This window comes from Mus caroli, chromosome 7 (genome assembly GCF_900094665.2).
Source record: "Mus caroli chromosome 7, CAROLI_EIJ_v1.1, whole genome shotgun sequence".
Classification (NCBI taxonomy): domain Eukaryota; kingdom Metazoa; phylum Chordata; class Mammalia; order Rodentia; family Muridae; genus Mus; species Mus caroli.
In genome coordinates, this window is record NC_034576.1 from 99,720,281 (window position 1) to 99,744,903 (window position 24,623).

At 40.5% G+C, this 24,623-nt stretch overlaps 1 protein-coding gene across 6 annotated transcripts in view; it reads left to right on the forward strand.

The window, feature by feature from the left end:
• Nars2 (asparaginyl-tRNA synthetase 2, mitochondrial) overlaps window positions 1-24,623 on the forward strand; it is a 105,918-nt gene that overhangs the window by 65,697 nt on the left and 15,598 nt on the right. For all 6 annotated transcript variants that reach the window (XR_003837109.1, XM_021167574.2, XM_021167576.2 and 3 more), the window contains 5 exons: window positions 763-895; window positions 8,507-8,605; window positions 8,715-8,752; window positions 12,333-12,399; window positions 16,940-17,077. Coding sequence is in view for 5 of the 6 variants with exons in the window: in XM_021167574.2 (XP_021023233.1) it covers window positions 763-895; window positions 8,507-8,605; window positions 8,715-8,752; window positions 12,333-12,399; window positions 16,940-17,077 (475 nt within the window). In the remaining variant the exon portion in view is untranslated. The remainder of the gene's footprint in view (window positions 1-762; window positions 896-8,506; window positions 8,606-8,714; window positions 8,753-12,332; window positions 12,400-16,939; window positions 17,078-24,623) is intronic.

A 24,623-nucleotide genomic window follows, 5' to 3' on the forward strand; every position in this document is an offset into this window, starting at 1 on the left:
GTTGTGAGCCACCATGTGGTTGCTGGGATTTGAACTCTGGACCTTCGGAAGAGCAGTCGGGTGCTCTTACCCACTGAGCCATCTCACCAGCCCCATTTAGTACTTTTAAAACTAGTTAGCAGGAACTTTTCAAGTCAGTTCCAGCTTGATTTCTCTGTCATTGCAACTGAGGTGTGCTATGTCTTTGTCAAAAGGTCTTATAGATTAATTATGGTAGACAACCAAGAGCACTGTATTTTGGGGGCCTTTTAGGTCTCCTTGATCAGCAGCTCATAGGCATGCTATGCCTGGTACTGAGATTTTAGTTCAATAATCTATATCTGCCGAGTGTGTTACATGGTAATGACATCCTTTTCGTGTCTTATCCACATGAAATTATAGTTTTCATTGTTCTTAATTCTGCCTCGGGTTGTGCTGTTTTTCCTTTACTTTGTTCTTGATTGCTTTGAAATGCAGTTGCCTGCTGTTTAAGGCAGCTGCAGTAGAGTGCACTCAGAAGTGGTTATATTTCTATATTTAGAAAACCATAGGGTTTATAAAGCAGTTGCAGATTCCTTTGGGATAAAATGGTTTCTATAAATGTAACATTTTTAATGAAACTATTATTATCCTCCATTAGAGAAATAGAGCAATGACTGTGTGTGTGTGTTTGTGGGCTCAGCATAGATGGAAAACATTTTTTTCTTAAGAGCTGAGGGTATTTTAAATACTTACAATGAATCATGTGTATTTTATTTTTCTGTTCTTAATCTTGAATTGCAGAGCTTTTACCCAAGTATTTACCTTTGGTCCAACATTCCGAGCTGAGAATTCTCAGAGCCGGAGACACCTGGCTGAATTTTATATGGTTGAAGCAGAGATGTCCTTTGTTGAAAGCCTTCAGGATCTCATGCAGGTAGGTATACAGTTTGTCATTTTCAGGAATCTCTGACATTGTAGTACTTCTGCATTATAGAGATTTATGGGGTGGAGAAAATAGGAATCCATTTAATTAGTATATCTTAATTCCTACTTCACAGAGCAGTTGAAATCAGGCAGAGGTGTGTGTGTGTGTGTGTGTGTGTGTGCGTGTGCGTGTGCGTGTGTGTATCTGACTGATAACTTACTAATTACTCAGAAAAAATTAACTGTTACTATTTTAAATTCTATCAGTAATATTTGGGTAGTCTCTTAGCTTGGATTTATAATGTTCAATTTAACTTAACATAATTTAAAAATAATGAACTGTTAGCTTTACTTTCTACTCATTGTATGTCTTAAACTCCTATTCACCTAGTAAATGAGCATTTTAAACCATAGGCACTAAGGTAGGGTAGAGCCATGACTTTATGGCCACGTCCTTTTCTCTTAAACTCTGTGACAGATTTATTGCCATCAGAGTTCTTTTCTTGTCTTTTTTTTTTTTTAAGTCACATGTAAGAGGTAGAGACAGAGGCAGACAGAGAGACAGACAGACAAAAATATTGAGAAAGAATGAGACTAAATACCCAAGCAGGCCAGAGATCTTGGATCCCCTTGGAGCTTGAGTTACAGGCAGTTATAATCTACCCATCATGGATGCTGGGATCTGAACTTGGATCTTCAGTAAATAACATCTGAGCCATCTCTCCATCCCAGGTTTTTGTTTAAGATTTTAATTTTATTTTATTTTAAATGTATGAGTGTTTTACCTGCAAAGCCAGAATAGGGTATTAGAGCTGCTGGAACTAGAGTTGCAGACAGTTGTGAGCCACCTTGTGAGTGCCAAGAATCAAACCCAGGCAAGTGGTCTCACCTGCTTAGACATCTCTCCAGCCCCTGCTGGCAAATGTTTCTATTATTATTGTTATAATTATATATTTTTTTTTCCGAGACAGGGTTTCTCTGTGTAGCCCTGGCTGTCCTGGAACTCACTCTGTAGACCAGGCTGGTCTCAAACTCAGAAATCCGCCTGCCTCTGCCTCCCAAGTGCTGGGATTAAAGGCTTATGTCACCACCGCCTGGCTATTATATCTTTTTTTAAAGTCCACTTGTTATCCCCATCCCGATCCGCCCACTGACAGTTCCTCCTCCCCTGTCTCCAAGAGGATGTCTCCACCCTTCATCTACCCCATCAGACCTCCCCACTACCTGGGGCCTTAGGTCTATCCAGGGTTAGGTGCATCTTCTCTCACTGAGGCCAGACAGGGCATCCTCTGCTATGTATGTGTTGGGGGCCTCATATTAGATAATGTATGCTACCTGGTTAGTGGCTCAGTGTCTAAGAGATCTTGGGAGTCCAGGTTAGTTGAGACTGCTGGTCTTTCTGTGGGGTTACCCTCTTCCTCAGCTTCTTCCAGCCTTTCCCTAATTCAACCACAACAGTCCCCGGCTTCTGTCCATTGGTTGGGTGTAAATATCTGCATCTAACTCTTTTAGCTGCTTGCTGGGCCTCTCAGAGGATAGCCATGCTAGGCTCCTATCTGTAAGTACATACATCAATAATAGTGTCAGGTCTTGGAGCCTCTCCTTGAGCTGGATCCCAATTTGGGCCAGTCACTGGACCTCCTTTTCCTCAGTCTCTTCTCCATTTTTGTCCCTGTAGTTCTTTCAGACAGGAACAATTATGGGTCTTAATTTTTGACTGTGGGATGGGAACCCCATGCCTCCACTTGATGCCCTGTCTTCTACTGGAGGTGGACTATACAAGTTCCCTCTCCCCACTATTGGGCATTTCATCTAAGGTCCTTCCCTTTGAGTCCTGAGAGTCCTTCCAGGTCTATGGTATATTCTAGAGGGTCCTCCCCCCACCCCCCGACCTCCTACCTCCTAAGGTTGCCTGTTTCCATTCTTTCTGCTGGCCCTCAGAGCTTCAACCCTATTCTCTACCTGCCCCCCAATACCTGATCATGTTCCCCTCTTTCCCTTCCTGCCCCCTCTGCTACCCAGGTCCCTCCCTCCCTCTGCTCACCGTGATTGCTTTCCTTCTCCCTCCCAAGTAGGATCGAGGTGTCCTCACTTGGGCCCTTCGGCTTTGTTAACTAACCTTCTTGAGCTCTGTAGATTGAATCCTGAGGATTCTGTACTTTGGTTTTGTTTTGTTTTTGTTTTGTTTTTTTTTGTTGTTGTTGGGTTTTTTTTGGCTAATATCCACTTCTTAGTGAGTACATACCATGCATGTTCTTTTGGGTCCGAGTTACCTCGCTCAGGATGATATTTTTTAGATCCATCCATTTGCCTGCAAAACTCAGGATGTCCACGTTCTTAATAGCTGAGTAGTATTACATTGTGTAAAAGAACCACATTATCTTTATCCATTCTTCCATTGTGGCACATCTGGGTTGTTTCCAGCTTCTGGCTGTCACAAATAAGGCTGCTTTGAACATGGTGGAACACGTGCCTCTCTGGTGTGGTGGGGCACCTTTTGGGTATATGTCCAGGGGTGGTATTGCTGGGTCTTCAGATAAATCTATTTCCAGTTTTCTGAGGAACCTCCAGGAATGCTCTTGAGCACACTGCCTGTAAGGAAAGGATCAAAGCAGTGAGGAGAGGGCAACGTTGAACTTTGATACATCAACAGAGATGGCTTCATTTTCCATGAAGACGTCAGAAGCTAGAAATAACTTTTCCTTCTGTGTACAGGAAGGAGGGTTTTTGTGCTTTCCCCTATCACCCAGGTATTTGACGTGGTTAGCTAGCCTTAAAGAAACACACCCTTGAGTAAGGCAGTGCCTTTGGGCTGGCAGTTCCTGAAGAGTCAGTCTGTCAGCAACTAACATTGCCAGATAATGTATTTGGCCATGCATTGCAATGCCTTCCACTGCTTATGTAGGTCAGTGTCACTCATGGGACATTGCTGCTTATCCTTAAAGGAGTAGGTGGTGATGGGCAGGGTAGTTACTACCAGTATGTAATGGCCAGAGCCACAGATGGCTTTCAAGGCCTTATCACTCGCAAAATGTCTTCTCTTCCTCTGAGGGATTATCTAGTTCAAAATGCTAGTAATGTCTCTGGAAAAACCCTGGTGCTGACTATGTGCAGTCAAACTCTGAGCCTTAAAGAACGGTATGCATTCCTTAAACAGCTTTATTTGCGCCCACCACCCAGTGTTATTTTTCTTCACTTAGATACTGAGTGCACTGTGAGGAAAGGAGCCACTCTCAGACCTCCCCATATCTGCCTCTACCCTATTTCTACTGCCTCAACATAGACACCAAAGGGAAAGGTTATGAAGATTAATATGTAAATTGTTAGACACGTGGCAAGATTGCAAAATACTTTCATTTCCTCAAGTTTTTTTCATAAGAACATTGAGAAATGGATAAGTAAGTTCCACTGTGGTGAATGTAAACAGAGTGCAGTTCCGGTTTTCATGCAGTGGGTAAAGGTAAGTGCTGCCAAGCCTGACGACTTAAGGGTGAGGCCTGGGAGACTGGCAGAAGAGGAGAGCTGACCTTCACAGTAGTACTGTGGCATCACAGAATTAATCCACAAATGTAGCACTGGCGTTGGAGATGGTTCTATGGTTACGGACAATGGCTGCTCTTCTAGAGGACCTGGGTTTGATTCCCAGCACCCATGCAACAACTCACAACCGTCTTTAAGTACAGTTCTAAGGGATCTGATGCTCTAGGGGTTATGGTTTCTACAGGCACCAGGTACACACATGTGCACAGTCATACATACAAGCAAAACATACATATAAAATAAAAAATAAATCATTTTCAAAATGTAATAAAATTTAAAACATACTTGAGCGTATCGTTACTCCATTCTATTTTCTCTCGTTCATTCATTCTCTGTTGTTAGAGTTGTTTATAGATATTTTAGCTGATGGATTTTTAAGCACTAGTGATAAATACTCAAGAATAACGTGAACCATAACATCAGTCATTTTATCACCACCCTAAGATATTCTTGCTGGTATTATTATATATATACATATATATGCATATATATATAAGTTTATATATATTGATATATAATAATACCAGCGATATATATGTGTGTGTATGTATGTATGTGTATGTGTGTGTGTGTATATATATATATACACACACACACACATATATATATATATATATATATATATAAGTCTGGGAGTAATATACAAGGTCAGATGACCCAAGAGGGATGAGCCATTGTGTGTCTAGTGGCTTTGGATGAGGAGACAACTCTCTGACACTATGAGAAACACACAGTGGTTTCCTGTGACAGTTTTGATTTATGTCTGTTTTCTTAGTATCACATTCATGTAAACTATAAGTTTTCAGGCATATATCCACCTGGTACTATGACTACAGTCAAATTATGGAACAATTTTGCTCTTACAAAACAGCTCCGACTTATTGCTGCCTTGCATTCTAATTCCTCCCATTGTCAACTGCTCATCTTCTCTGTCTCTCTTGAGTAATTTGCCCTTTGCAGACTGCATGTGTCCAATGTCATGTGGACATTCTTGTGTCCATACCTGACTGTCTTCTGCTGTTTAGTATACTATATATCAGACTCTCCTGTTGTCTGGGTAGTTCCCTGACACAGGCTCACCACAGTCATTTACCATTCCTACTGAAGAACATTTGTATTAGTTCAGTCTTGAAAAGCAATGAAAAAAGTTTCTATAAACCTTCCAGTGCAGGTTCTGTGAGAACATAGTTTTCATCTCTCTTGGGTGAGGTCCAAGGAGTGAAGAAGTGAGATCTAAGGTTGATGTTTGTTTTTTTTCAGGAATCTGTCCGGTTTACAGGGTAACTACACTGTGTTACATTCCTGCAAGCAATATGCAAAGACTAGTTTGTCTACTTAGCACTAGTAGTTAGTCAAGGATGTGCTTGTATCTATGAGTCTGTGAAAGAGACAGATATACACTAATTAATGAATATGTGTGATTCTATTACCTATGTACCAGCATCATGCTGTGATTTTATTTTGTATTTCCCCAGTATATCTTGAGGGTTTCTGTGTTAAACATCTTGTCATCTGCCTAGCAACTATCAATTTCTAGTGTTAGTCAAGTTGCCTGTTTTCTTGTTGTTGAACCTTGATTGTTTTGGTTTTTTGAGATGGCATCACTGTGTAGCCCTGGGTGGCCTTGAACTCAGGCATTCTGCCCCTCCACCCCCTGAATTCTGGGAAGATATGCACCTCCACACCTGAACCTTTGTTGTTGAGCATTGAGATTTCTTCATTTTCAAATATATATCCTTTTTCAGATACATAATATGAAAATATTTCTCCTAGTGTTGGCAGTTTGTCTTTCCACTCTTTTAGCAATATCATTCACAGAGAAATGGTTTTAGCTATGGTAAACATTAATTTGCCATTTTAGCTTTGGATATGATCGCACAAAGACATGACTGGAGAGGCAGAGGCAGAAGGATTATAAGATCCAGGCTAGTGTAAGCTACAAAGTGATACTGATTCAAAAAGACAAAACAAGAATTACCATAAAAAGTAAATCTTAAAGACCCTGTCTTATATTTAAAAATTAAAAATAAAAAGAAGAACACCCATTTGGGCAGTTTCCTTCATAATTACACAAGAAGACCTCTGACTGATTTTGTGAGTCTTGGTGCTGACTCATGCAGTCAGTGACAGCTCAGCACTGGGATTGGTAAGGATGAGGTGTCAGCACCAGCAAGATGGCTCAGCGTGGATAAAGTTTTTGGCCATGTAGTCCTGATGGACTTCAAGCCCAGGAAGCCTCGGAGGAAACGGAGAACCAGCTGTGAAAGTCGTCCTCTGCCCTCTGCCATGGACCGCCGTGGCGCATGTGTGTCGGCAAGGCCAGGCAGTTAACTGTACTCATGAAACTCAGCATTAAGAGAGAATATTGAAGTTTGGGTGGCAGATTTGCTACTTAACTCACTCTACTAGTGGGACTCAGCATCTGTTGTCGAATGACTCAAAATATAAATCTTTTTTTAAACACAGAAAAAAGTAACCTCCTGCTTCTCCTTTTCTCCCAGTGCACTTAAGTTTTGACTCGGTGTTATAAAATTTTTTATTCATGAATCATAAGTAATTAATAAAGACTATTTTAGTAATTTTTATAAACATCTTGTACTCACCCCTCATCGTAGTTCCTGATTTTATCAGATGTGCTTCTAGAACTCAGTCTGAAGGTCAGAGTTTGGGATGGAGGGCAGGATTTCCATCTTCAAGTTAAAGTTTTTACTCCTAAGACAGCAGTTAACAACACAGGCAGTCAGACTCATTCTTCCACAGTCCAGCTGCTCTTCCCTCCTCCTGCTGTTTACTTTGCTCTGTAATTGAGGGACATCACGCAGGTACTTGGCTTTATCTGTCTCACTGCTGTCTTGGAAGGTGATAGAGGCTGGACCTGGATGTAGAGGGCCTTTAACCGCCAGTTGGTTGCTCTTCCTTTTCTCAAGTCCCCTCATTCTACTTTCTCTCCACTGAGAGGTCTACTTTTCTTTTTATTTTAGAATGTAAACAGTCTGCATATGGTCCTTTTAGAGTTTTGGTTTTTTTGAAACAGGCTTTCATATATCCTAGAATGATATTGAGCCCTTGATCCCGTCTTTACCTCTCCGGTGCTAGGGTTATAGGTGTGCCTGTAACTGCCACTGCCACGCTGTCCAATTTGTGCAATGTTAGGGAGCTAAGCAAGCACCTCCCAGCTAAACCACACTCCCAGCCCTCCACATATCAATAGTTTACGTTTTATATTGCACCTATAGTCAACTGTAGAATATGAAGGCCTTCGAACACTTTGGCCTGGTTTAATCGAGTCCCTTCAACTTTTTTTTACTCTTATTTCATTTGTGGATTCTTCTTGTTTTTCTACCCCCCAAATTATTGTCATAACTACTTATGCTATTGGTAACTCAGAAACTCTTGCCTGGGTGTGGTAACATTAATAATCCCGGTCTTCTCTGTGAGTGCGAGAGCAGCCTGATCTACATAGCGAGTTCCAGACCAGCCAGGGCTGCTGAGACCCTGTCTCAAAAGATATGAGTAATTAAACAAGTAAAATACTTCAGAAATATTTTCCATTCTCGTAACTGCTTTCTTCTAAGGAAAACAGGTCACCCATGAGTCTTATGGGGATATGCTTAATAGAATTAATTCTCATATACTAATTTATATTTTAACAAATAAACATATATACAATTATTATTTAGATGCATGTTGTTGCTTCTTAAATTTTCAAGTTTCCTTTCATTTACCATTGACTGACCCAACCACTTCACAAAAAGTTCTCTCTTCACAAAGTCTAATATCATGAATATTTCTCTGAACCAAGAGCTAAGCTAGTATACAGGGTTATTTAATATAATTCTCACAACAGTCCTGTGAATGAGGTGCCATGATTGTTTTAATTCTGCAAGTGAGTTTATTGATAAGCAAAGAGACAGTTAGTCAGTGATGGCTGTTCATTTGACAGCTCATAATTCATTCAGGGATTAACAAGCTTAGTTGAGTTTTAGTTGCTGGAAGCTAGAGGAAAATCCTTCAAGCCCTGAAGCCTTGGAGGTTTTTGTATAAAACTAATGCTCAGGCAATTGTGTCTCATTCCTCTTAGGTCATGGAGGAACTCTTCAAGGCGACCACCGAGATGGTTCTCTCACACTGTCCTGAAGATGTTGAACTGTGTCACCAGTTCATAGCTTCTGGCCAGAAGGTAATAAGCTTGTGGATACAGCAAAATACATAGCTCCTTAAGTATATTAATTATATATAGTGAATATAATTCATTACATTTAAACTCTGTTGTCTTTTGTCTTATCAAGGGCAGACTAGAACATATGCTAAAAAACAACTTCCTAATGTAAGTAGATATTATGATTTTTTTCTGGATTTTGATCATACTTGACTACTGTAGCATATTGAGTTATAATTTTTGTTAATGTATCTCTGTGTTTATCATACCAGATCAAGGCAAGACCCAGATTCTAATTATTTTTATTGCTCTTATACTTAGCTCATAGTTGAAAACCCATGTGTTATTAAATAAATGAATCATACCAAGATATAAGAAGGTAGAAATTGTGGTTTATATTACTAAAATGTATACCTTGTATAGTAATCCCTTGACATCCCTGGAAATTGGTTCCCAGAGCCCCAGATATACTAAAATTTGTATGGTTGAGGCCCTCTATAAAATATCATACTACCTGCATATAACCCATAGGCATCTACTATATCACCTCTAGAGTACTTATAACTACCACAGTGAGTATGTCAAATGCCATGATTAGATCCCCAAAGTAAACTAAGTAAATCACAACGCTTTTCCTTTTTTCCTCACTTTGGAAACAGTTTCTGGAAAGGCAAAGAAATATCCTTTATGCATATCAAGAAACATACTTAGAGAGACTTTAGAAGCCCATTAAGGATATCCAGTGTCAGAGCTGTAATCTGAACTTGAAAGCCACGCTTTAATTAGGAGGGAGTGGGGGAGGGGAATGGAGATCGTTATCCCCAGAAGAAATGTTTGGAATCATTAGTTCTTCATAATGAAACAAAACAACTGTATAAAAACTATTGCTTCTTAACGTTTCTCAATGTAATTGGTAGAGCATACAAAGTAATTGACGGGCTAGAACAATGTCTAAGGAAGGAGCTGCAGACAAACTCTTTCGTGTACAAATACTTAATTTTTGAATGTACTTATCATATTATAAAAGTTAAACATGTTTTAAGTCAAAGCAATTAATATTACTAAGTAGTGGAGTCAGAAGACCACGGTGCCTGTGACTCTTACTCTGGAGGAACACATGACAATATAAACATTAGACACTCTCTTAGCCATTGAAAGCAGAGGCTGAGTCAGCAGACTGCCTCTTACACAGGATAGAGAGCTCTAGCAAGTTGCTCATGTTCTCCCTAAGCTTTAGATTCCCTTCTGCACAATACTCAGCTTTAATTATTACTCCCACAACCAGCCACCACCACTGCTTGCTTAGAAATGCACAGAGCGTAATTTGAATAAAATGTTCACTCTAGAACAAAGTCTGTCACTCAAAACATGGCTTTGGGAGCTGGCTTGTTTTTTTTTTTTTTTTTTTTTTTGTACCGTAAAAACATTTTCTAGTTCATTTGTATAGGTGTGAAATTCAGAGCATAAGTTTGTACTAGGTAGATTGAGTTCAGGGTTCTTCAGAAAGCTTTGTAGATTTAAAAAAAAAAAATCATCCGGAGCACTGTCACAGTATCTCTTATAATTTGCAAGGAAACTGGTGTGTCTTTGCTACGAACATGTTCATATGCTTCTGGTCCATGTACATACATTTTTTAATGACCTTGTGAAAGGGAGGCCATTAAATTTGGCAGTATACTTCAGAGTACATAAAAATTAGGTTTTGACCCAATAATCCTGTTTCTCATATGCACTAGAGAGGTGTTTAGTCATGATTTAGAGTAGCAAAAGATTGAAAACATCTGAAATACCATTAATGGGTAATTAGTTAAAGTAAATAAACACACATAAATATACTTAGAATGTTGTGTTTTAATTCAAAAAATGAAGTTCCTACCAAGTGGTGGTGGCACATGCCTCTAATCCCAGCACATAGGAGGCAGAAGCAGGCAGGTCTCTCAGTTCGAGGCCAGCTTGGTCTACAGAGTTCCAAGACAGCCAGGGCTGCACAGAGAAACTGTTTCAAAACAGGTTTTGGCAGTGGATGTAGCTCAGTTGTTATCGAGCTTCTCTCACAAGCATGAAGAATGACATCATGTTCAGTCCTCAGCATCACATAAAACTGCATGTGCTGGCATTTGCTTGTAACCCCAGTGCTCAGGAAGTAGAGGCAGGAAGATCAGGAGTTCAGGGTTACCTTCAGCTGGCCAGGGCCACATGAGACCTTGTCTAATGAAACACAGTTTTCATTGCAATACAGTGTTCAATAACATACAATCTTGAGTAAAAGTGTATATGATATATGCTCTGACATTTACTAAAATAGGTGTTATAAATATTCACATACTTATTCATAATCTTGTAAAAGAGTACACAGGTAGTGCTAACAGTGCGTATACTATTAAGAGGAGGGACTGGGAAAGTTTCTCAGAAATTCAGAGCACTTGCTGTTCTTACAAAAGGACCCAGGTTCAATTCTCAGCACACACACATAGTGGCTCACAACCATCTAAAACTCCAGTTCCAGAGGTTCAGTGCCTTCTTGTGTCCTCCATAGGCACCAGCACACATGTAGTGTACATACACATACATAATCATAAATACAACATAAAGTAAACTTTAAAACGTAAGAAGAAATAAATTCTGTGCCTGGGGAACAAGGCAAGAGATATATATGCTTTTATTTTCCCTCCCTCCCTTTCTTCCTTCCCTTCATTTTCTCTCTAACCATCTTCTCCCTTTGTTGCTCAGACTAGCCTTGAACGCCTGGGCTTAAGCAGTCCTCCTACCTCAGCTTTTAGGTGTGCACACTCATGCAATGGAGTTTTCTCATGGTAGGCATGAGAAGTTTCTTAGTGAGAAAACCAATACTAGTTTTCCTCAGCAGTCAGTCCTAGAATGACTAGGACTATGTTAAACTATGTTACAAAGGCTTTTACCAGGGCCTGAAGAAGTGCTCACGATCTGACTGCCTTCTTACCAAATTCCTTGGGATTTCCCCCTGGCTCAGTATGCTCCAGTCACGCTGACCTTTTTGTTCCTTAGTGGGACAGACTGTTCCTCACAGAAGGCCCTGGACTTGCTATTCTTTTCATCTAGAATATTCCTCCCAGTTATTTATACAGCTCTTCCCCACCCCACCCCCGTTTTCTGCTGCAGGTTTCTCTTCAGATGTCACCAACTCAGAGTGCCTTTCCTGAACATCTCCTCTAAAATGGCAGACACCTGCCCTACTGTATCCCTACTGTATTTTTCTTTGTAATAGTTCTCTATCACTGTTGTTATTTGTTTAGTTTGCCCCACACCTCAACGCACACATCTTGGCCCCAAGAAGGCAGAAGCTTTATTTTGTTTGTCATTTCCCAGTACCTAGAGTAATGCTTAGCATCTAGGAGCTGTGACATACATGATTGCTAGACGAGTAAATAACTGATAACTTCTAGAAAGGCCTTTTACTCTTTGAGCCTCAATATTCCATACCTTTTAGTAGAGCATTGACACAGCATGGGTACTGAGAAGCTCTACTTTCTGACCGGACTCTTGTGTCCATTGCATGCTGGCCAGGAGTGGGACTAGTAAACAGCCACTTCTCTTCATGCAGATCTCATTTCCGTAAGGTTAGGTCAGCCTGAACTCCTGATTGCCTGGTACTCACTCATGGCCTCACAGATTATATTGGAATTGGTTTGGTTTTCTGGTTTAAATGGGCCTAGTGTAAAAATCTTCTGTGGTGTTAACCTTTATTCACTTTTGTGTTGTTTTCTCCCAGCATTTCTTATACGGAGGCAATTGAGATCTTAAAGCAAGCATCCCAGAACTTCGCCTTTACACCCAAGGTAGTGTGTGTGTGTGTGTGTGTGTGTGTGTGTGTGTGTGTATGTATTGGTGACATGAGAATTTGTGGAACTGTGCATAGACTTAGTGAGTTTGGTTTTTTTTTTTTTTTTTTTTGAACATGGTTGAGAATAACTTTGAGATGAGTCTCACTGTGAAGCCCTGGCTGACCAGGAACTCATTATGTAAACTAAGCTGGCCTGGAACTCACAGAGATCTAGGTTTAAAGGTGTACACCACCATGTGTGGCAATAAAAATGATTTTAGAAGAGAATTCTATCATTTGGAATAGAAATAATTAAAGGCTTTAAAGGAATATACCAAGTTTAACAAGATGAAAATTCAAAAGGGAAAATGATAATTATAGATTATTACTGTATAAATCAAGTAGTGTTTGCACATGTATATTCTAAATAATGTTGAAAGCTGATAGACAAAGAAGTTATAGGATGAAATGTATTTGGGCAAAATATTAAACTGAGGCACACAAACCTAGTAACTAATGAAAGCCTATTATGAGCGACTGATTATCACTGCAACAGATGAGAATCTGATCCAACAAATCCAGTGAGACGGATTCATGGGAGCAGTTGTAAGTGGCGGGTGTGCGTGCACGCTCTGTGATACAGACGTCAGGACATGTCCAGACCTCTTTTCTACAGACCGAGAGTACATTCTCAGTTAGGAACTGCAACTTGGTTCCACCAAATACCAACTACTACAGCAATGTTTTCTTTTTCTTTTTCCCTCTTTCAGAAACTAGATTTTTTTCATATAATGTTCTGATTATGGTTTCCCCTCCTCTATTTCTTTCAGTTCCTCCCTTCCCCTTCCATACCCTTTCTGTCTCTCATTATAAATCATGTGAGTTTCTAAGAGATAATATAAAATGAAACATAATAAGACAAAACAAAAGCTAATATATTAAAACTGGACAAAACAAACAGAAAGAAAGTCTAAGAGAAGGCACAAGAAGCAGAGACCCACTCATTCACACTCTTAGGACTCCCATAAAAACACTAAATTGGAAGCCATTATTCATGCGGGCCTTGTGCGTGCTGCTTTAGTTTCTGAGTTCATATGAGCTTTGATCATGTTGGTTTAGAGTACCTTGTTTTCTTGGGAGTCTTCCACCCTCTCTGGATCTTAGACTCTTTCCACTTCCTCTTCTGCAAGGTTCCCTGAACCCTGAGAGCAGTGTTTGATGGAGACATCTCATCTAGGGCTGAGCCTGTCTGTGGGTGTCTGTATTTGTTCCCATCTGCTGCAGGAGGAAGCCTCTCTGATGATGGCTGAGCAAGGCACTGACCTTTGAGTATAGAATGTCATTAGGAGTCATTTTATTGCTACCTTTTTTTAAAAGATCAGTAATATTTTACCCTAGATTCCCTGGGCTATTTAGTCTCTGGTTTTTGGTCACCAAACAGTGTCGGGTATAGGTTCCAGTTCGTGGAGTAGGCCTTCGGTCAAATCAGATATTGGTTGGTTACTCCAGCAAGCTTTGTGCCACCATTGAATTAGCATATCTCACAGGTAGGACTGCATTATCAATCCAAGGGTTTATGGTTGGGCTTTTACTTATGTGTTTGTTTGTTTTGGTAGCTTGCAGAGTACCTTCTATGCCAAGATGACAGAAATTAGGGGTAAAGTTCTTCATATACAGCAGCTCGACTTCTCAACATTGAGTGAGTTATTCAAGTGTTGTCTTTAGCAGTCGGGGCTTCCATCAGTTTGTGGAGAGCAGCTGATAGTCTAGGCACTAATCTGGGTCATTTGGTGATTCCCATGAGACCCCCCACACACACACCAATAGTGCAATTAGATGTAACCTAAACCCAGTACTAGAAGCTTCATTTAATGACAAGAGATAGCCAGTTGGGGCTCTGTCCTTCCCCCATTATTTGGCAGTTTCAGTTATAGCATCTTCATATATATATGTCTTCAGTGCCTGAGATTCTCACCTCCATCTCTTGTATTCTGTTGATGAGGCTTGCCTATGAGAGTCCTGTTGCATTCCTAAATTTTTCATTTTCATATTTTCCTTAGTTTGGGTTTTCTTTATTGATTTTATTTCCACTGTCAGGTCTTAAACTGTTTTACTCATTTCCTTCTGCTGCTTGTTAGTGTATGTTCATAGCTTTCTTTAAGGATTTTTTTTCCTTCCCTCTTTAAGAACATCTATCTTTTTCATAAAGTCTTTGTCATATGGTTCAGCTATGCTAAAATACTCAGGACCTGCTGTGGGCTCTAGTGGAGACATATTGTTCTGGTTGTTGCTGATGTGTTTTTACATTGGCATGTAGCCTTCTGAGTTTGGAAACATTGTAATTCTTCCCCACGATATCTGGTCTTGTCATTGTTGGGTGGGTGTTTTGTTCTTCAGCGATACTGCTAAGTGTGGCCACTGAGGGTTCCAGGTAAAATGTGTTTCTAGGTATTGAGAACTGACCCAGGAATGAGGGATGATCTGAGGGTGGGCTGAGGGGGTCCCCGGGAGAGAGAAGCAGGATGTTCCACCAGGATCTGCTGGGTCCTCTCGGAATGGAGGTAGAGAGAGTAATGAGAGGCTACCACAAGTAGTCTGTTACAAGCTGAGACTGGGGGATTAGATTTGGAGGAACAAAAAGAGGTGAAGATACATGGCCCTGCCTACTTTCCTGGCTGGAATGACCTGTGGGTTCCCAGGGAGTGCCTAGTAGGTTTGCGAGCTGGGATAAAGTAATGAGTTAGAAGTGAGAGATCCGTATGACCCACTGAAGAGCATGGCATGGCTGCGGCAAGTATTTTGCTACAGAGCTTGGGGATGAGACTGGAGGAATGGCTTTAGGGTAGCTGGGGAAGAGGTTACTAACTTTAGTTAGCATAACTGCTTCCCTGGCTGGAGTCTGGTAATGCTGTCTTCCCTACCCCACCCCTGGTTTCTCTCTGTAACCCTGGCCATCCTGGAAGACCAAGCTAGTCTCGAATTCAGAGATTCACCTGCCTCTGCCTCCTGAAAGCTGAGATTAAAGGCGTGCACCATCACTGTCTGGGTGAATAATGTTTTCTTACTTTTAAAAAATTTTTTTTCTTTGTTTCCATTCCTTTATTACACATAACTGATGTATGTTGCTTTTTTTTTTTTTTTAATTAAATTGCCAGTGGATGTTTTGATTAACACCAAATGGAGATATGGTAGGGGAAAATATTGATTGTGTGATATTTCCTTTCTCCATGAATAACATGTTCATCCAGCTTTATCTTCCAGTTAAGTTATTTTTATGCTCATTTGGTGCAGACCTGCTGCATCTTGTTAGTCTGTAGCATACAAACATACAGGAGACCCCCTGTGTCTTTTGTGGCCAATCAAACATCTGAGAAGTCAAGACTAAGAACAAAGTCATGCTGACCTCAACAGAAAAACCTAGTAATACAAATAAACCACCTGGATTGGGGAATTGTAAATTTTTTAACCTACCTTTATAAAATCAGGGGCAGTTTTATAATTTTTGTTTATCTATAACCATTATATGCAGGCCAATCTATATTTAAGTAGGAGAATTACTCTTAAGAAAATGAATCTAAAATAGTTTTCCCTAATTCCTCATCTTGTTCAAATTTCCTGTTTAAAGTGTTTGGGGTAGAGAGTATTGCCAAACCTGTGGGAATAGTAAGGTAATATGATGTGCTATCTATGCCTTTAAACAATCCTTTACCATTGTCCCGTCTCAAGCTGTCATATGCTCTTAACACAGCTTATCAGTAACTAGAGCTTCTTTGCTGGATCTCATGCAGGTCAGATGGCCTCCAGCTTCCGATAAGGGTGATGCTGATTGTGTCTACCTCCCAATGGCTGGCATTATAGGTGTGTGCCACCAGCCAGCAGCACTTGTGGGTTTTAAAGTCAGTTAATTCTTTGTGTAATTTCTTCTTTGATATTTTCTGTCAAGCTTCAGGAAGTCAAGAATGATACCATTTTGGGAATTCTTTGCTTGTTTAGTTTTTGGGTTTTTTAAACTACCATATCGAGTACTTAAAATGCCACCTGGAATTTAATAGTCACAGTAGTATTTACTAAATAAATAGACTGAACAGTATTGCTACATAGTCATCAAAGAACATCTTGCATATGAATTGACTTTTACTAAAATAGAGATTGAGAAAAGCCATCTTGATAGGCTCAGTACTATCGCCCATTGTTTAATTTCCTGAGACTTAGAAATAGTAACTAGGGGAAATGCTCTAGGTAATATTAATAAAAATGCCATAGTTATGCATCAGTTTTATCCTTTTAGAAAGTGTTTTGTTTTCTTGCCTGTGCTGTGCTTGCTGATGCTACTCCCTGAGACGGGGCACAGAAACAATAGTGTTTATCTACTGATTTCAGCTTTCATCTTTCCGGGCCTTCTGCTGTTCTTATTCTCAAGCATTCCCCCTTTGGTTTAGTCAGCTGTGTGACCTTGGCAGACAGCTGCACACATCATTGAGCTCCAAGGGCAGAAAGCTGGTAAAGGTTGTTTTCATGTGTGTACTATAGCCCTTTCTTCTTGTTTCTTGTTACAGTGGGGTGTTGATCTCCAAACGGAACATGAGAAGTACCTGGTGAGACACTGTGGCAACATACCAGTCTTTGTCATTAATTATCCATCAGAACTCAAGCCCTTCTACATGCGGGAGAATGAAGATGGTCCTCAGAATACAGTAAGACGATTATACGTGTGGTTCATCTTCTGAATCCGAATCCTCCTCGCCTTGTTTCATTTCATTAACTTTAAAAATATTCTTAAATTATATCCATCAGTCCTCCCACAGAGCCCAGTGTTCTATAAACATACTTCTCATTTTTCTCACAGGAGGGGGGGTCTTAGTTTAGCAGATTCAAGTGTGAGTGGGTTTCATTTTGATTTTGATTTTCTTTGAACTACTGAGTTCAGGAAGTAGCCTAGAACACTGGACAACAGCACCAGGTTGATGTCAAGTTCAATATTGATTAGGAGACTCCTGGGAAAGTAAGCTTGCTGGAGCATTGATAGTATCACTGGCATGATCGGGCAGAAAAACAGTTGGCTTAGAGGTCTTTTGTCTCGGCTATATATAGACACGATGAGGGGAGGCAATGGAGGGATTGGAGAGGTCTTAGTAGATCACCTGTCAGGGGCCTCATCTGCCTTCTCTGTCTGCCTGTATTGGTCCTCTGATTCTTCACTGTTTCTAATTGATTTTACTCTTCTAAGTTACTTTTTCTTTATTTTCTTTCTGCTTACAAGATGAGATATAATATAAAAATACTTTGACTTATAAGACTTATTAAATTGTTTTATATGTAACATTATTAGTTATGTTTGTGAGACAAATATGTTTATCTCAAAATAGGTCAAAACCTAAATTTTGTTGACCAGTATCTCAGCACTTTTAGAAAATGAAGGTTCAGCCGGGCGTGGTGGCGCACGCCTTTAATCTCAGCACTCTGGAGGCAGAGGCAGGCAGATTTCTGAGTTCGAGGCCAGCCTGATCTACAAAGTGAGTTCCAGGATAGCCAGTGCTATACAGAGAAACCCTGTCTCAAAAAACAAAAACAAAAACAAAAACAAAAAAACAAAAGAAGAAGAAAAAGAAGGTTCTACTCTAGCCCACAAGTAAGCAAAGCATCCCCGCCTTCGGTACACAGGTATCAGACTGAAAGTGTTCTGCTTTCTTCTACACTGTTATAAGACTGTGTCACAGACTGCCAGCTTGTCTTGAAATCTTAGAGCAATTTTGCTTAGAAACTTTTCTCTATTTACAAATGAAAACTTACAAAGATAATTTAGCTCTACTATCCCTACCCCACAGTTGCACAGTGCATTCTCGTGTTCTGCCCCTCATCACTGTACTCCATTCTAGACCGTGGTAAATCCTCTGCTTGAGCCTTTCCTTCTCTGTAAAGATTTGATTTAATTCGGGTTGCCCAGCCACGGGGAACCACCTCACATATCTGTGTAGCAAGTGAAGAATTGGTAACATTATAGCAATGCGTCTGTTTCCCACCTAAATGTAACTTTCTTGGTCTCCGCTGCTCTCCCTCCTGATTGAGCCCTGTCTGCTTGTTTGCACTTTTACATCAGCTACATTTTCTGCTTCTTTTTGTTACCTGGATAGTTTCCTCTCTGCCACCACCTACTGCAGCAGTTCCTGTTCAGCTCAGTAACCACTCAGTCTTCATCTATCTGCAACTTCTTATTCTTACAACCCTCTTGTCCGTCTTGTCTTGACTTCGGCCTCTTGTGGCATCATGTCCTCTCAGTCATCTCTCTTTTCACTGGTCACTCTAATTACTCTCTACAGATTTTTTTCTCCAAGTTTATAAGATGTTGGAATTCCTTAAGTCTAATCCTACATCTTTGCCCTTGCCAGGTGATTTCACATGTTCCAATAGCTTATCATTTTTTCTAACATAATCGGAAATTCACTTTATATTTAGCTTCTCTTTAAAATTCTGGACTCAGATCTTTATTATTATTTTTGTTGTTATTTATTATTCACTTATTTATTGGAGGGCACACATGCATGCTGCTGTAAATGAGTAGTGTTCACTGTGTGGAACTCAGAGATCCACCTCAGGCCATCAGCCTTAGTGGTGAGCACCTTTATCCCCTGAGCTGTGTCATCTGCTCTGGACTCTCTCTTACCACCTCGTTGATTACTATGTTATGCTAAAGCAACCAGAACCAAGTGCATGACTTCTCGCTCCCCTCCCCAGCCATCTTCCATCTGTTCTCGTTCTTCCTTTCAGTAGGGTCTCACTGTATAAGCCTGGCTAGCCTGAAACTCAGAGGAGAGCTCAGAGAGGTCCACCTGCCTGTGCCTCTATCTCAGCCCCCTTGGAACTTAGGTTAAAGGCGTGTGCCATTGTGTTTGGCCATGAACTTGTAATATTTTCTTTCATTGTGATTTCAGGTGTAATCCCACACCTGAGTCATCTCTGAAATTTCTTTCTCACAGTGAAGTGCAAATCATTTCTAGATTCTGACATTTTACATTCTGAAATGTATCTCAAATCCACTTGTTTATTTTAATTTCTGCTTTTACCTTTTAGATTAAGATCTCTTCTGTGTCTTGCCTTCATTTCCCTGTGGCCTCCTAACTGTTCTTCCTGTGTCTGCTCTTTCCTTCACAGTCTCTGTCTTCATTTTAGCATGAGCTTTTGGAAAATAGAAGTTAAAGCTGGGTGTGTTAGCCCAATTCTGTAATTCCATCACTTGGGAAGATGAGTTCAAGTTATCTTCATCTACATAGTTTGGGGCCAACTTGGACTAAATGAGACCCTATTTCAAAAATAAATAAATAAATAAAATCTAAATCTGATCATGTTAACCCCTTTCTTAAAACCAGTAGCCTCCTGCTGCTCCTGCTAAGCCAAGTATAACTGTTCCTGACTCTGAGGCTCTGTTACATCCATCTTTGTCACCTTTCTGCCAGTTTGGACATCCTCCTACCTTGGGTTCCTGCATATGCTTTATTTTGAATAGTCTTCCACACCTACATAATTTTATTTTTTTTCCAGATCATGTTTTTCTCATAAGAACTTTCTTTGACCATTATAATTAGTCATAACAGCATTTTTACATGCTGTTAAGCTTCAGACCTAGAACTGCTCACTTGTTAAGATTTAATGTAACTTTTTATTCATTCTTTGAGAATTTCCTATCCGTATGTAATATATATATATTTCTAGAGGCCACACTCCTAGAGAAAAAAGTCTGACTCTTCCCCCAGCAACCACCAGCTGCCAGTTGTGCCTCAGGGAGGGGTGTGGCCTCAGGAACCCCTCCTCCTTCTGTTGGAATGCTGGCTGCCTCAGGGAGGGGTGTGGCCTCAGGAGCCCCTCCTCCTTCTGTTGGAATGCTGGCTGCTTCAGGGAAGGGTATGGCCTCAGGAACCCCTCCTCCTGTTGGAATGCTGGCTGCCTCAGGGAGGGGTATGGCCTCAAGAACCCCTCCTCCTCCTCCTGTTGGAATGCTGGCTGTCTTGGTCTTGCGCAGGTGACCACAGCTGCTCTAAGTTCCATGGCCCTGTTATAGCCAGAGGACAGCATATCACAGCAGTCTACCCTCAAACCTATACTTCCCACCATCCTCATCCATGATGGTAAATGAGTGTGAGATACATGTCTTCTTTGGGGCTGAGCAATCAATCCACAGACACCTGTTTTCTGCACTTTGACCAGTGCTGAGTCTCTGTATTAACCACTGTCCACTGCAAAAAGAAGCTCCTCTGGTGAGGTCTGAGCCCTGCACTGCTCTATAGGTGTAAAGCTTAATGTTTAAAAGACATTTTTATCCTTTTAGCAACGTAGTAGTAGTAGGTTCTCTTCTAGGGTTTATTATCTCCATAACTACAGATTCTTGGCCATGAGCCCTAAATCCAGTGAGCAAGTGATTGGTTACCCCCAAAACTCATACCATTGTTTTACCAATGAGCATCTTTGCCAAGCTACTAACTCTTAATCCATCCTAACCTTTAACACACGGTTTTTTACTGACACTGTCACTACTTAATGATTTTCCTTGACCTATAGATCTATTTTTTACTTATCGATACAGCCTCAGTGCCTAGCATAAAGCCAAGGACATGGCAAGTATCTAATAATCTATTTTGTGTCGGGACAGGTGATTGGATGGATACAAACCATCAAAGCTTTAGACACAGGGTGAGCACAAATTCGTAGTAACTTGATTTGTTAAGGAAAGTGGGGCCAGGCTGGCTAGGAATTTTTACTATAAATTTCTTGAGCAGTGGCAGGAATATAAAAGAAAATATAATGGCCCAGAGTTACATACTCTTGGCTTCAAGTTACAGATCCGTGTGTTATACATTATGTGGTTGAGCTAAGTGTGGTGGTACATACTTTTAATCCCAGCACTAGAGAGACAGAGGTAGGCAGATATCTATATCTTCAAGGCCAGCATGATCTACATAGTGAGTTCCAGGTTAGCCAAGGGCAACATATTGAGACACTGTCTCAACAAGACAGACATCAGCAATAAAAATAAACTATGTGATTGATCTTAGGCAAGACACTGAATCCCTCTGAATTTTAATTTAAACAATACATGTCTGTGATCACTCTTGGTTCCTAGAAGTTGGACTGACCCAGCTGGGAAAGTTTTAGGTGGGACCGAGACTATCTAGGCCTGTGGATTGGTAATGTATGAAAACTGAGAATTACTGTTTGGAGTAGTGGGAAGTTCATAAGTATGGCATGGCGTTGTCTCTCTTCCATTTTAACTTGTGATAGCTTTGTTGTGAAAGATACTGTAATGCCCAGTGTCTGTGTGTGTGACACCGTAATGCCCGGTGGCCTGAATGTGTCCTTCTTACCTTTGTACATTCTAGGAGGCCAGCAATCTCTTAACAGTGCCTCAGATCATGCAAGCACTGTAATGAGACTTTGGTGTGCTTCCATAGTTTCTGGAGTACTGTAGCATATAGCTTCTCATTACCATATTATTTGAACATCATTTAACTAAGATATTTTCATTAGCCATAGATAGTACCATTTATATTACCAATCTCCTTTTTTTCCTGTAAAAAGTGCCTGTTTCTACTCCTAAAAAACTTGAGTGGTGAATGTACAAACCTTGGCATATGAATAAATAATGTATTTCTTTCAGTGGGACTCTAATTACAGGTTTGGGGAAGGTTTGTCAGAGTTTATGCAAGAAATTTCTCCTAGTTAGCTTCAGCTGTCAACTAGACAGCCCACAGATATCTGGGGGAAGTCTCCATTAGGGGATTGCTTCCATCAGATTGGCCTTTGGGCATGTCTGTGGGCTTTCTTGATTGCTAATTGATATGGGCAGGTCCGGTCCACTGTGTAGTACCATCTCTAGGCAAGGGATCCTAGGCTGTTTAAAAACTCTATCTGGTGTGGGCTCAATGGTTAAAAGCACTAGCTGCTCTTAGAGGACCCAGGTTCAATTCCCAGCACCCAAATGGCAGCTCACAACTGTCTGCAACTCCAGCCCCAGGCCTCCATCAGCACCAGGTACACATGTAGGTAAAACGCCCATACACATAAAAATAAATAAAAATTTTAACTTTAAAAAGAAGGCTAACGAAGGAGACAGAGGAGTTAAAGAACAAAGAAAAAGCAGGCTGAGCAAAGGCTAGGGAGCAAGCCAGTAAGCAGCTTCCTGCATATTCCCACGTAAAACAGAAGTGTTTCAATGCTGTTTTCTCCAAGCAAGTGAAAGACAACGGCAGAGAAATATTTAACCTGTTTTTAAAACTTTGGGCTAGAGTAATAGATAGAAGAGTGGTTTTCAAATTAGGGTGTTCGTTCATTCCACCCACTCAATAAAATGAGGATATACAGACTTCGATAATAAAAAGCACACTAGATTGAGAGAAAGCTGGAGGTTGGAACTCTAACACTCTTACAGCGTATCTGTATGACCTTTTACAAGGCTCTGCAGGCACAGGCACAGAGCCTTAGTATCTCCCTCCTTACAGTCAGAAATTTGGTCTAGACCTCTGAAGTGCATCTCTAAGCCTCTGATTTCATGTAACCTGTTTTTATTTACTGGCATATATAAGAATAACACATAAGTTACAATGCATAAGTTTGTAATTTGAAGGCCTAATATAATGAATCTAAGGAAACAGAAAATACCATGTGCTCTTGGTTACGGGACATTGATTAAAAACCCTGAATGTAAATGGAAAATATGCAGCTATATGAATGGCTTCTCGGGGAATAGTCATTCGTAACTTCCACATGTGACTAGGAAAAGTAACCACCCAGCATTTCTGAATGAGATGGATTAGGACCACCAGGTGGGGTTAGGATTCTCAAACTCTTGTCAGCAGTATTTCTATTACTATGTTTTATTTAGTATTACATCAGAAATGATGAGACATCGATGGCCATTCAGTGAAGTATACACTGCGTAGTCTCTTGGACAGGCAACCAAGGGATAACTAGTGAATTTCCCTAGCCTAATGAACTATACTATGTCAAAGTAACTTGATCCTTGAATCGACAGAAATAGTAAAGAAATTGTTAATTTTACTTAGTGATGACTAATGATTTTCCTGGCAATTTAGATCAAATAAAAGTATGTACTGCAGCCTATCTCTGATTGTTTTCAGGATCTTTGTAATGATATGTGTACTTTGGATTGTAGATTCCTACAATCAAGAGAGAAATTTGAAACTTTGACGTGTGTGATAGATTTGTAAACTTTTATTGCTGTTCTGTTTCTCTCCATTTCAATCTCTTCATTTCCTTATAGACAATGAGTTTAGTTAAAGCAGTAGACATAAAAGAGAATACAGATGTCTTCTGCCTTCAGGTAAAGTAGAACTGTAAAGGAAGTTGCACTGCAGGCTAGAGATATGACTCAGTGGTTAAGAACACTGACAGCTGTTCCAGAGGACCCAGGTTCAATTCCCATCTCCCACATGGCAGCTCACAACTGCCTAGCACTCCAGTTCCAAGGGATCTGACACCCTCACACAGATACCCATGCAGGCAAAATATCAGTGCACATAAAATAAGTCATTAAAAAAAGGAAGCTGCACTATTATAAAGAACAACAAAGAGAGTAGTTCAGAGTAAAGGAGTGACTTACATCATCCCACTTAAATGACTAAACCCATCTTGCAGGAGTAGGACATATGTTAGTTAATTTTCTCATTGCTGTGACAAATAGCATCTTGGAGAAGAGAGGGCTTGTGTTGCTTATACTTTCAGAAAACAGATTCCATAGAGGTGAGGTATGAGAGTGAGACTTCTCTTCAACAATTGCAGATGTGTTGGAGTGTTCATTACTGCTGTCTGCAGCTTTAAATCCGTCCACTCACTTTTCCCCCCAGACTCCACTGTCACATGTTTATATTCCACTTTGTGCTTTTTCTCCCTGTAGATCTATGTAAGACCAGTGAGCAGTAGCCATATCACAGCCTGATTGCTGTGCTGTCTTGAAATTTCCTCTGCCAAAGATATTAATCCATTACTTTAAAATTCAGTTCTACATGGGTTCTCAGGACACAGGCAGAATGCAGTCATATGCCCTCCAGCCACTGCAGTTCCTGATTGAGTCCTTGTTCCCCTGAAACCTCAGGACCTGGCCCACTACTGTTCCATGTTTCTGTCTGCATTCTCGGGAGAACTATTATAGAAGTCACTGGAGAAATGCGTTATACTTCTGTGAACTGACAACCCTCTACTGGGTATCTGCCTTCTTCCAGTTGCATCTGTGGA